Genomic DNA, 13155 nt, shown 5'->3' on the forward strand with positions numbered 1-13155 from the left:
TTGCGATGACCTTCTAGGGAGGCTCACAAGCTTTGACTTAGATGTCTACACTAACCTGACACAGAGAGCTGGGAAACCTGCCTCTTGGACCAGTGTGTAGTGCAAACACATGGAAAAACTTGGAAAGCAAGCTGTTAATGGGAATTGTTTAGAGGGGCAATAAATAAATATTTCACTGAAGGAGTCATGAGTGCCTAGGTGAAGAAATCAGTCCCAGAACAATTTTTTCACTGTGGAAGTATTTCAGCACCCTGGTACTATCAATACTAACTGCATTCCCATCAAAGACTTCAGGTGCAAAGCCCTCTTGCTAGGCTATGTTTTATTTCACATGCACACAGTGTTTGGTCCTGTGACTGACCTGTTCTGCAGACTGCTTCATGCTGCTGCAATGCTAATTGTCAAGCAGAGCAGGATTAGTGCCCCCATCATTTTGACCTTGCCAGCAGAAAGAGTCTGATGGATGTAAAATCGGCAATGCCGGGGCTTAGAGGCTGTCCAGAAGCTTTTCTGTGGATTTCACCTTCAGAAGTGTTCTTTGAGCCTCTGGAAACTGAGTCCTAGCTACACCAGCCCCCAGGGGCAACACAAGTCACCAGCCCCAGGGCAAGTAGCTGTTATCTTTCTTTTCTTATCATTTGTGTAATTGCCATGCCTTCCATTGTCCTTGGAAATCAGGAGAAAATGATGTTTACAGTGTCTTGGCTCCTGTGGTGCCACTTGCTGAGTACCATGAGGTTTCCATCAAATATGATTTAGTAGCCGGCAGTGTGCTCCTTAATAAAAACAGGGCTGCTATGACTCTCTTCACAGTTGTGTCCCTGGGCATCCAGCTAAAGCACAGAGCTGGGAGTGAGCTCGGCCACAGTGCATGGGCGGACACTGAAAGACAAAGGGAGTGAAAGCACTGCCGCTCCTTCAGAGCTGCTGGGCACTCTTGTTTCAAGCCAGCTTCAAGGGGCAGTTTGCAAAGGGCAGCACAGACCATCCAACAACATGTGTGGAAGAGTCTGCAGAGCACAGTCCAGCAACCAGGGTGGCTTGTGTGTTTCCTCCCACCTCTGCTTTATGGTAAAACTGCAATGAGCAATTCTTTGGACAAACTAAATATAGGAAAATACCACATCTTCTCCCATCTCCCTGTTTTCTTGTCATTCAGAGAATGAAGATGAGCCAAGATGAGACAGAGACAAGGGCAGTCCCTGCTCCTTTTAAAGTGAGTGACAAAGGTTCTGCATCACTAGAGGTGTGAGATTGCCTGTCTGCAGCAAGTCCCGAGTCCTGCACGCCACATCCATGTCTGGCTGCGCTTGGGTTTCTATGAGATAGGGCACAGCTGCATCCATTTGGCTGCCAGCTGGTTGACATGAAAACCACAATCTGACGTAATGCACGGGTGCCAAAGCTGTGCAATAAGCATCCACAGAAGAGACACATGTAAGCACAGATGAAAATGAATTCAGGTCTTTCCCCTAGACAGGCAGCCATAGGGGAAGGACTATTTTTGGCTGTCTTAGAGCTTTTCCCAGATTGGTACTTGCCAGGGTTGTTCTTCAAGGGAAACTGGATAGAACTGCCAAGCTACCTACTTGCTTTTGGAGGCTGTGAAGGTGGTCTTTGGGCAATGTAGAGCATTTGTGTGGTCACAGCCAATATAGCGTTGTTCAGTGGTTAAATAGTAGATGTCAGCCTTCAAAACTGCCAGATTGGCATCTGTGAAGAGTACTAACAGATATAATAAAGCATAAAATCCGGTCACAGATGGCCTTTTTCTAGAGGAACCAAACATTAATTTTGTGCTCATCTGAGAGACTGTGAGCTGAATTTTCTTCCTTCCCCTCCCTCCTTCAGTAGCTTCCAGGCAGCTTGCGCTGCCAACCAAAATGAGAGTAAGGTCCTGGCAGCCCCAGTGCTTTGCAGGCAGGTGTGGGATTGGAACCAGCTTTAGCAACTACTTGCTCTTCCCCTGGTTTTCCAGTAGCCAGGCAGCTTGTTCAGGACTCCATAAGGACATGGGGCCTGCCAGGTTCTCATGCTATAAACCCTTTCTTGATCTTTAGCCTGGCAAGTTATTGGCATCAAAGACAAAGTAAGACTTGGTCTTGTCTGGAGCATTAGTTTAGGAAAGGCACCAACAGTTTCAAGCAGGCCTTACGAGGACATTAGCCTTTTGCCCCCTCCCTTGCTCAATGCGCAAAACCTTTCCAGGCAGTCATGCCCCAAAACAGAGCTGTGTAGCATTGAGGTCTGTAAGGCTTCAGACCAAGAATGAACTGGTTTTGTTTTCAGCTCATACAGAGCTCCTTACCATCAGTTCTGCCTTAGACAAAGTCTAGGATTTGCACTAACAAATTTTTCTCTGGTTTTGTCACTGTAAGGCACTTCAGGCTCTTTAATACTGATGTGGCTGGATGATAACAGCAATGAAGATAAATTGCCTCAAAAACAGGCAATAAGCCTTTTAGCTCTTTAGAGCAAATCAGAGCTATTCTGAGCAGCCCACAGATGAAAGAAATTGACGTTTATCTTCATTTACAGCTACTGTGGAGAGGCACCAGCATGCAAATTCACTGGCCCAGGGCAAGAGCTGAGGCAGTACTCATAGAGTTTGCTGCTGGGAGAGGAGAAATGAGAAGGAACTCCCTCCTCCCCTCTGCCACACCATCCCATTACTTGTCAGCCTTTGCCTCTCTAGCCACCTTGGTATTTTTTGTTTGGAAGATCTGACCACTGCAGACTGCATCCCCTGCCACTGTGGCTGCTAGCTCTCCCACCGAGCTGCTATAATAACAAGATAGAATAGTTTACATGCACACCAAACTTTCAACGAAATATTTAGATGCCCCCTAAAGTAGGGCATATGAGGGACTCATCTGCCAGCATACATGTCTTCAAGGAGAATTTTAAACTGTTTCCTTTTTTCTCTTCCCCACAAGAAATAAGACTCGTTTTCTTCCAATGGGAAGAGAACAGTGTCTATATTGGGGCTTACTCAAGTGTCAACACGCTTTGCAAGTGAGGAGCTCTTCTAATTATCAACAGGGAACACCACAAACATGAGCAAGAGGCAGGTATTGTGCAAGCCTTGGCAGGAATTCAGGGGGTCAGCTGAACCTATCACAACTGCCTCTCTGAGAGAGGAGCATGCCTTGAGTAATGGACACAAACTCTTTTTATTACTCTTACATGATGTTAGATACCTGCATGGTTGCCAAGGGAAATCTGACACAGTTGCTGCAGATGACAAAGAATTCTACCTACAAACATGTTTTCATCATTTGCTTGGTTTTAGATTTTTCCCTTGCTCACAGATGCAGATGGAGCAATCGCTGCGAACGTGGGAGGCACATACACATAACCAGTGCATGTAAAAGCCTGACCAAGTCAGGCCCTGTGACTGTGCTTGCTTTCTGTTTCTGGACAGCAGGAAAGAAGAAAATGGTCCTGTGCATGGTCATAATGTTTCTGTCATATTGCTATTTAACCCTGCAATGCCCTATTGTTTTCTAGTGAGTTTGCTTCTCAGCAATACTTGCTTAGTAGTAATTACTAGGCTGTTTTTTCAGGTTTAATCTTGCTCACTCTATTGCAATAGCACATTCTTTTGTGGTTCAAAACCATCTTCTTTTCTGCCATTTTATAAATGCTCTCATCCAAAGTGAAATAGTCAGGAAGGGAGAGGCAGATATATTGGTAAGATAAAAGTAAACATTTAATGCCACTATAGTTTGATTTTTTTTTTCCAGACATCATATTTTTGACAATGTTTCACACCTCAAATACCACAAAAGGGATATTTTTTAGCCAGCAAACAATAAACTTTACAATTTTAATGGCAAAAGGCTCAATGCATTTGTTGACCAACTTGGAAATGGCTGTGACTTTGCACAATTTGAACTTGTCCTCATGCTGTTCTTTTTCTTCTTTTTCCATAAAATTTAGTTGATAAAATATATATATATCTACTACTGACACATCCTTTTTTGGAATTACCCACTGGTGGGACCAGTTAAGTTCTATATCCATCAGTTTGTCTCTTCCTTAGCCCTATTTTATACCACTGTTATAATGAGAAAGAACATAGCCACGGACAGAGTGAAATGGATTTAGCAAACATACACTTCAATGCATAGCACTTAGATAAGCATTTCCAACCATGATGTGTAAATAAATTATAAAATACAAGCAACTCTATAAAACAAGAACATCCTGAGTTTACAAATAAATTATATCCTTCATACATAGAATATGATGTGGATGTTAGTAACCAGCAGTTTCAGCTATGGGAAGGAAAGAAGAAAAACTTAAAAAGAAGTTAGTATCTATGCATACATAAAACATATATGTATGTGTGCTATATGTAAATACTCACACACATACATATAAAATATAGAGGGCAAATACATCCATATCTATAGTGTATAGAGAATATGTAATATAGCTGAAACTGCCTCAAGCACCATTTTATTACCATTATTATAAAGTTTGCTCAATACTTAAGTAGGACCACTCAAAGTAAGATGGTTTGGGTTGTGTTTTAATTCCTGTCCAGGAGGGTTTTGTAGGTGGTTTGAAATATTAGAGATGAATGTTACTATTTCACTCTCAGCTCCTCTATTCTCTGCAGAATCATCACGCCCTTTGTGAGCTTCAAAATGTTGCATAAGTGAGCACGAGTCTGCTGTCCATGAAGCTGGTGGCAAAATCCATATTGACTTCAATGGGCTTAGGATAAGGGTGCTATATTTTCAAGGGAAACTGATTTTGCGTATTTTTTTCCCCAGGTTTGCTTGAGAAGGAGAAAGAAGAAAAGATAAAGACAATAATAAAATGGTTTATTATTTCCAAGAGCAGGTATGGAAGCTCAGATAACCCTGGGATGAGCACACAATAAATTCAAGAGATAGAGATTATTAACTTTGCACTGACAAATCATTCACAGTTTTGTTTGCTATAGTTATTTGGAAACCTATTTCAAATCCTGCAATAGCCAGCAACGGCCAGCCTTGTGTCTCCAAAAACTGCTCAGTATCGCCAATGCAAAAGTCTACAGAGTAACAAAACAAAGATGGTGAGGACATCAGGATTAAGCATGGTATGTCATCCATCAGTGGATTTGAGAAATAGCTCTTGTCTGTACGGTCATCATGCACTCCTGTCAGTATTTAGCGATACGAATGCTTTCATCTCTGCAGTAAGCTGGTGCAGCCCTGATGCTGTGCAACCATCCCTTCCATATGAATTGGCATCAGAGGGTGGCTGAGCCTCTGGTTCAAGAGAGCCGTATTTGTTTCTACAATGCAGAAGCTTCAAGTTACAATTTTAAAACTGTTAGGACTAGACAGAAAGCTTTATCTCATGGAGAGCTAAGAGTCCAGCCTTTCAGTTCATGTATGCTATGCTGTATGCCTCATGCATATGAAGAAATCACTGCATTTAACAGCTGTGATTGTAAGAGAGCTTGCCTTAAATTCATGACATCCTGAAATACAGTGTAGTTCATTTGGATCCTTTTTACAGGCTTTAACCTTTCAATGACAGCCTCTACGCGGGAACTGCAGCAACTTGGCTTTGTAGGCTAGAGAACATGGGGAAGAAAGGACCTTTAAAAGAAGCCTTTGAAAGTGTTTCAAGCGTAAGTTTTCTCTATAATGTGGCATGGCAGCTTCATCCTGATGAGTGCTAGGAGAAAAGTTTTGTAAGTACTCCTTGGAGGAGGAAGGGTATATATATTTTTATATATGTATATGTGTGTATATATATATATATATATATATGTATGTATTTTAATGATTATTTTTAGCTCAGAAAAAAGGATGCAACAAAATCACAGACGTTTTTAAAAACTAGTGTTTGTGAGAGTCCATGTCCTTCAGCTGTCACAAAATTTAAATTCCATGCGATGGGTAATAGTCACTATTTTAAGACAAACCATATTATCAAGATAAGTGAAAAAAAAAAAAACCACACCTGAAGATGGACTGAGTCTACCCTTGTGAGCAAGCTCAGGACTTGGTGTGCATTACTCCCAGCATCACTTCCAGCTTTCTGCCTCTGTAATTGCCATGTTCAGAGATGAAAGAAAAAAATATCAGTGTGTACCTTTCATCCTGTTCTGTACATTATCTACAGTTCTCACTTAGTTTGCTTCATGTCAGAGGATCATGCCACTGCTCTTTACCAGTTCCTATTTTATGTAGCTGCAAGTTTCTGAAGTTACACTGTATGGCAGTGGGAGTCTTCCAAGACTGGATGGAAGCCAGTAGATGTTCAGTGACAGCCCTGTGCATGGCCCTGAGGCAAAATGAGGGGGGATCAAACAGGTAAGGGGACCATATTCTTCAACTATATAACTAGCAGAACAGAAAATACCCAAAAATGTCAGGTGGATGAATTTTCCTTTTCTGTGCAACTGTGTTTACTCTGCTATAACTCTCCTGTCTCTTAATGCAATTGTGCCCCAGTTATACCAGTGCAGGTGAGAGGAAGATGTGCCCGGTAAAGAGTTAAGAAAGCAGAGCCTGGGTATTAGTTTGCCTTTCTGTAAAATAGTACTTCTGATTGCTTAGCTATGAATGAATTGTCAATAAATCATTTTAAAGCAAATAGAAGACATGCCTTGCAGGAGAAAAAAACACGTCATCATGACAAAGGCACCAGGAATTAGGGCTCCAGCACCGAGTTGATGGGTATACAACCCCAACCTGTGGCTTTCTGCCTGCTGCGAGAGCTCAGACACACCAGGGGAATATCTGAATCCAGATCACTGCCAAATTCTCCAGTCTAGGGTTTCTCTTGAATTTGTGGCTATAAAGCAAGTTCTGGACCTTGTATAAGGTTCATGTATGGCAAGACAAGCCATTCCCGGAATGAGGCCCAAACTGTGCCAGCTGCCCGAGCGCAGCAGTGGGGGTGCGTAGCAGGGCTGCAGTTCTCTACCATCACACAACCCGGCAATGAAGAACTGTGATCTCCTGCTGCACAAGCGAATAAAGAATTAACCTTCAAACCTAATTACATTAACACTGCTCTTTCCTGCTAAAGCTGTCCCAGGGAAATAAGAGTGATTTCTGATCGTGCAAATGATTAAGCAGCCCATTCATGTTGCTCTTAAGTATTTTCGAGAACTTGATGCCTTTAAAAAAAACATCAGGATAAGAACAGCATCACTCTGGTTCTTGCTTAAAGAATGGGACTTCCTGCATGACTTGCAAAGGTGTATGGGTCTTCTGGAAAGTGCTGGCTATCATACATCAAGATCCATTTCATAATAAGGTCCTAATGTTTTCAATTATCTGTTTTGAAGATATTCAAAGTATGAAAAATATAAATGCAGAAGTAAACAGCTACTTGCAATGAGAAAACATTTTGTAGATGTCAAATCTCCACAAATTTTCATTCCCTTTTATGCATTATGTCACCAGAATCCCCAAAATACAGTAAACAAGTTCTGAAACGCACTTACAGAAAATTAATAAAGAGAAGATGAGTATGGATTTTAGGTTATGAATATAGGTATAGGTTGAATATGAATATGAATATAGGTTAAATCCTCAGACATAAAATGTTGGTAAAGTCTGTGATTCTGCTTATTTAGTATTGGCATTCTGCCTAATTCATCCTTGCCATAATCCATTTGGTTTTAGGTGTCAGTTCTGGTCTGTCGTGATAAAGACAGCAAAGGTATGCTCTTTTTAAAATAATGGCTAGATAGATGTGCTTTTTGCTATGCTTCCTAATCTAAACAAGTACAAAATCTAGAGACAATGAATAATTGAGTTAATGATGCTGAGAAATATTACACGTAATAGATATTTTACAGCAGCTCTGAAATGTGTCCACTTGATTTATAGAAATATCCTCACTTCTCTGTAAGTCCCAGACTATGCGAGAGGGCACTTCTTGCTAATAATGCAGTCTGTGTGTGCACCATTTGCTGGGATTTCACTTTCTATGAAGTGTGTGTTTACTTTTACTGTACCACTTGCCATTTACCATCTCACTGCAGGTCCCCGGGCAGCCCAACATACCCATTTTGGGTTGTTTGTTCTCAGCAGAAGGAGGACAATGATGCACTGACGACTTTCCAGCAAACACATTTTTAGAAATGGTTCAGCTTATAGAAGACAACACTTAATTACATGTGCACGACTTGGGCTGGGAGGGGGCTGGTTCTTCCTTGAATGTGGAAGCATGACCAGGGAGACAGGCTGAGCTCAGTGTCACAGGTGAGAGCGGTACTGTCCTACTTGGGGACACAGGCGGATGAGAGATGGCACCTGGCTGTGAGTCTCTCTCCTGCATGTCTGTGACCTGGCAGTGGGCACCTGGGGTGCTGTGGGACAAAGCTTAGAGAGATGCACTCCATGTCCCAAAGGCGCTAGGTCAGGTCCTCACCCAGCACAAAACTGCAGGGGCGAATCCCACGGCTTTATGGAGCTGGATTGAGTTCATGGGGCTCTGCGGAGAAGAGATGGCCTCAACAGCATCAAGTGCTACTGAAATCATTGCAAAGAGGAACAAAGCTAGAGAAATTGCACGGTTTGGGGTTTTTTTTTCCAGAGTTGTGGGGTGGTTTTTTTGTTTGTTTGGTTTTTTCCCTTGAGAAAGGAGGGAAGAAAAACCAGACCTATGTCCTTACTACTTACTTAGAATATGAGTTTCATGATTGGAAAATTCTGTGGGACAGACTAAAAAGTGACTTTCATCCAAATAATCCTATAGAACGTAAGAAGGATGTTCTACAAAATCCAGCGACAAGCCTAATACAACAAATAAGATTTGCTATTACAAGTTGTAGAGTATTAAAAGAAAATATTTTTAAAATGCTTTTTTTTTTCCTGCTAACTATTAGATTTCCATGGAGATATGCTGCTTGGGATATCATAAGACGGCATGAATATGATGGTACAGGTAAAAGAAGAGTTGCATTTAAGTACAGCAGCATATTGAGTATATCTTAAAAGACGCTCTCATTTTTTCATAACCAACAGGAGGGTAGCACAAGTGTATGCAACAGGAATTTTTGTGAATGGCCTTATTTCAATACAGAAAAAGAATAAATCTAATTAAAAAAATAATTCTTCATGCTGATGTGTAATTAAAATGCAGATTTTGCACATTTCTTTAACAAACACAAAGGATGTTCCTTCCCATATACTGTTTTGTAGATAAAGAGGTAAACTAGTAGAACATTGGGATGTGCACTGAGGCATAGACCCTTGTCCTTTTGATGTCAATGTGAATTTTGCCATGGCTTCAGTACTGGAGGGTTGATAAGGAAAATGCCATAGCCAATGTGCCTGAAGTGCTGTGTCCACTCACTCATGACTCCCATTTATTTCTAGACATGCTGAGCTGAACAGAGCCTGCACTTCTCAGGTACATCTGTGACTACGGACAGACTGGACCAGGGACCAAAAGCTGCCAAAACATGTTTTGCAGTGGTATATGTCAAAAAGAGGTGAAGCTATATTTTATCAGTCATAGTCTCGAGAAAGAAAGACAGAACAAATCACTCATTTTTGGACTGATCAGCATGGGAGCCCTCAGCCTAAAAAGGAATTTTCCAGCAAGTTATTAGCATCAGAAAAAGGAGTTAGGATAAAAGTGCCTCCTCATCCATAACTCTAACCAGTACAAAGCTAAAAATACATTAAAAAAGAAAAAAAAAAAAGTATGTGGGTTGGATCAAATGGAAAAGATATTTACTTCATGGTTATGTCACCTCTTCTCTCTCATACACTGCAGTACCTACAAGCTGAGAAAATTACTGTGTCCTCCAGTATATAAGACAGTAGACAGAATGTAAAAGCAAAGCTCACTCTCTGCTAGAAATATTTCCTGTGTCATCTGGGAAAGCTGAATTTCTCTTTGAGTGGCCTTACTCTGGTAACAAGAAAAGACAGTTAACATTTATTCATATGTTGTACTGATTAGGAAATATCTCTACAAACACAAGTTACTTAGAAACAGCAAGTCTGAAATAGGAGAAAACACCAAGAGAAAAACAAGCTGTAAATACATTTCAAAAGTGTGTTTGTTTTTTTCCTTTTTCTTTTCTTGACTAGCACCATCTGTACACAATAAAGTATGAACATAAATGTTTGGATAATAAAGATTTGCAAGGCACTTAAACAGTTTTTCTGGATAGGTTTTCTTTTAATGAACCTCTCAATGGAATTCCTACAACCACCTTTCCTCCTCCCTCAGCTAACGTAGGGAAAGTAGTCTCTTCTGCCAGCAGTTCTTATTTACAGACATGTCCTTAAAGGTTCCTCAAAGTGCTCTTCTAGGCTAAGAGAATCAACAAGCTAATATCTCCATTTTTCATGCTTGTCCTGTGTTTTTTTAATACTACTCTTCTGTATAGTAAAGCAAATCTCTCATACACACAGTTGAGACTTGACTCCAACCTTCATCCTCATTCTGTTGTCTTTGGGATGCTATTCAGAAGGGAAAAGGAGAATGGCAGAGATGTGCATTGAAATTCTCTCGCGGTTCGCTCTTTATCGGCGTCTAGAGGTGATGTCAAAACAGGTGATCATCATGAGATGGGCCTTGCAGAAGTTGACACGGTTTTCTAAACGCTCAGTCACACATTCCAGGGCCTCCAGGTATTCCAGAGAATCAAGCTCAAATACCTGCTCCAGATCAACTGTGGGAAAGAAAACATACAGATAGGAAAAGCAGAAAAAACCCAGTCAGTGCTGGTTGGTGGGAGAGACAGAGCTAATTCAATTCTTCAAACCCGTCAGTACTATATACAACATCATCTCTGGCTTGCCCTTTCATTTTAAGTTGCCTTTTCTGTTTAATGGCTATTGAAATAGCACAGCAGCTTGCCCATAGTGAACAATAATACTAAGATTGCATTGGATGCTTTCTTGAGTAATATGCTCTGCCATCTTCTCCAGATGACTTGCCACACTCCAACGTATTTCCCCAAGAAAAGCCACTAGAACTATTCTTCCAGCAACCACATGTCTCACTGCAGAAAAACTGGCTGGCACAAGACACCTGCAGGCTTCAGGTTAACCTTCATGCCCATAAGGAACACAGAGGTTGAACTTGATGGGGAAATTTAGCAGTAAGGTGTAAAACAGGCCAAGTTAAATCTATTTAGAATTATTTTGATTGTTTGCATTCAGGGTCTGCTCCAGCACCATGCTTAAGCAAATTCTGAATACTAAGCACATACCTAAAGTCATCCCTATTCGAGGCACGTGCATGAGATGTACTGACTCTCACACATTCCGCTAACCAGAAGGAGATTCAAATAGGTGCTCTGCACAGAGGAGACAAGTCCTTTGCTGAATTCAGAAGTTGCTGAATTCAGAGTTAGAAACCAGCCTCCAGCCTCCTTGCTCCTCACACCTCTCCCTATTCGATGTGATTCTTACTAGACCACCCAAGAGTGGCAAAGGAAGGTGTACATGTCACACTCTAACACACGTGTCGCTGTGCTGCCAGGGACCCACAGGCAGCAGCTTCCATGGGAGCCGAGCATGAGATATGATGTTAGAGCCAGCACCTCCCATCTTAGCCCTGAGGTCTGTGCTGCCCTTGAGGCTTTTTGCCTCTGTCACACTGGATCAGGTGCAAAAGCATCATGGAGTAAGCAGGCAGCAAGGTATGGCAAATTCTCCGTTCCCTTTAAACCTGTTCTTTTTACCTCTCTTCTCTAATGGCGTTCCTGAATTGTATACTCTGGTTGTTTTGCAGGACATACCAATCTAACGTTAACTTATGGCAGCTGTTAGCATACTTTAAGACAACACACCAGCTGACCTCCTTTTGCCACCTACAGTTATCCTAAATTGAAAATGGTTTTTGGTTTTGGGTTTGTTTTTTAGTTTGTTTTCTAGAACTCTTTGATATGAGCTTGCCACCTGCTAATACTAAAGATTGTTGTACAATTACTGCAGTACTCTTTATCTTTTTTCCTCTGAGGTGTTGAGGTCCTTCTTCATTTGAATGTGAATGCCCTTTAAGCTCTCTGAACTTTACACATCTATAGTTATAAAAAATGGGCCAAATTCATTTTTCATGTAAGCTCACTGGTGCCATGGGACAAGTTTGCTTCACAGTGTTATTTTGTGGTAGAAGAGCAGATTTATAATATTGCTCATATGTCTGAGTGATCTGAGGCCAAAAAAAAAAAAAAAATCTCATTTTCAGGAGCTGTGGAGTGAAACGCATGAACGTTAATCTACCAATGGCAATATTCACCACTACAATGCTGTACCATTTCAACATTCAGCTCTCAGGCAACAACGATTGTTCAGTTCTACTGTCATCATTTAATAAGAATTATAAGGACTAGTTCTAGAAATACAGTCAGTCTAAAGCTTGCCCTTAGGTCATGTGTCGGTTCATTTTAGTTAACAAACACAGTAGCTCACATCTCATTCTTAGCAAACATTTCTACTCCCCTTTGTCCCCCGCCATGAAACAAACTAAAGGACACCTATAAGTCCAGGCAATCAAATGATGTTCTTACATTCACTGAGCCATTTATTAGGATCCAGCATCAGGTACTGTTTGGTCACCTCCAGTTCTCTCATTAACCACTCGTACTTGGCCTTGACCTCAGCAATTCTCTGCTGGCGATGCTCCAGGATCTTCAGCTTTGCATTGAAACATATCACCTCCTGCCAACCAGGAAAAGGAGCAGGAAAGGAATAGGTGAAGAGGAGAAAGAAAACCCATATCCATTCAGTCAAATGATCTTCCAATCAATAATACTGACAATAAGCTATTTACTCTGGAAGTGTATGAATCACTGCATGAAATCATCTATCATCTGTTTTATTTTTATTGCTTTTGTTTGCTTTTGATGTTTTCCATCAGTGAGCTTTGGAGACTTAGCAATGATAGTTAATAATAAACCATAATAATTAATATCAGGCAGCATGTTGAAATCAGATTAACTGTAGCAAAACATTTCTGGCTTTTGTCACCAGAAGTTTGGCTAAGAAAATCTAAGCTCTTGGGGAAAAGGAAACCCGTTGCTTGCTGTACTAAAAGCCTAAATACATCTCTGTGCTTGGAGCATAGGAATTTCAGTAGTCATGTTATAAAATACAAGAACTGGTAGCAACATGAAATTTAAAACATCCTTAAACAAAGGGAATATGTTACGAAAAGCTCTAG

General features: G+C 41.0%; 1 protein-coding gene across 1 annotated transcript in view; it reads right to left on the bottom strand.

The window, feature by feature from the left end:
• Positions 1-3688: 3688 nt before the first annotated feature.
• KIF26B (kinesin family member 26B) overlaps positions 3689-13155 on the bottom strand; it is a 301610-nt gene continuing 292143 nt past the window's right edge. Inside the window, exons 14-15 of the mRNA XM_065834763.2 lie at positions 12503-12653; positions 3689-10657 (exon numbers count right to left, since the gene is read on the bottom strand). Coding sequence (XP_065690835.1) covers positions 10509-10657; positions 12503-12653 — 300 coding nt within the window. The 3' untranslated portion in view covers positions 3689-10508. The remainder of the gene's footprint in view (positions 10658-12502; positions 12654-13155) is intronic.

This window comes from Patagioenas fasciata, chromosome 3 (genome assembly GCF_037038585.1).
Source record: "Patagioenas fasciata isolate bPatFas1 chromosome 3, bPatFas1.hap1, whole genome shotgun sequence".
Lineage (NCBI taxonomy): Eukaryota > Metazoa > Chordata > Aves > Columbiformes > Columbidae > Patagioenas > Patagioenas fasciata.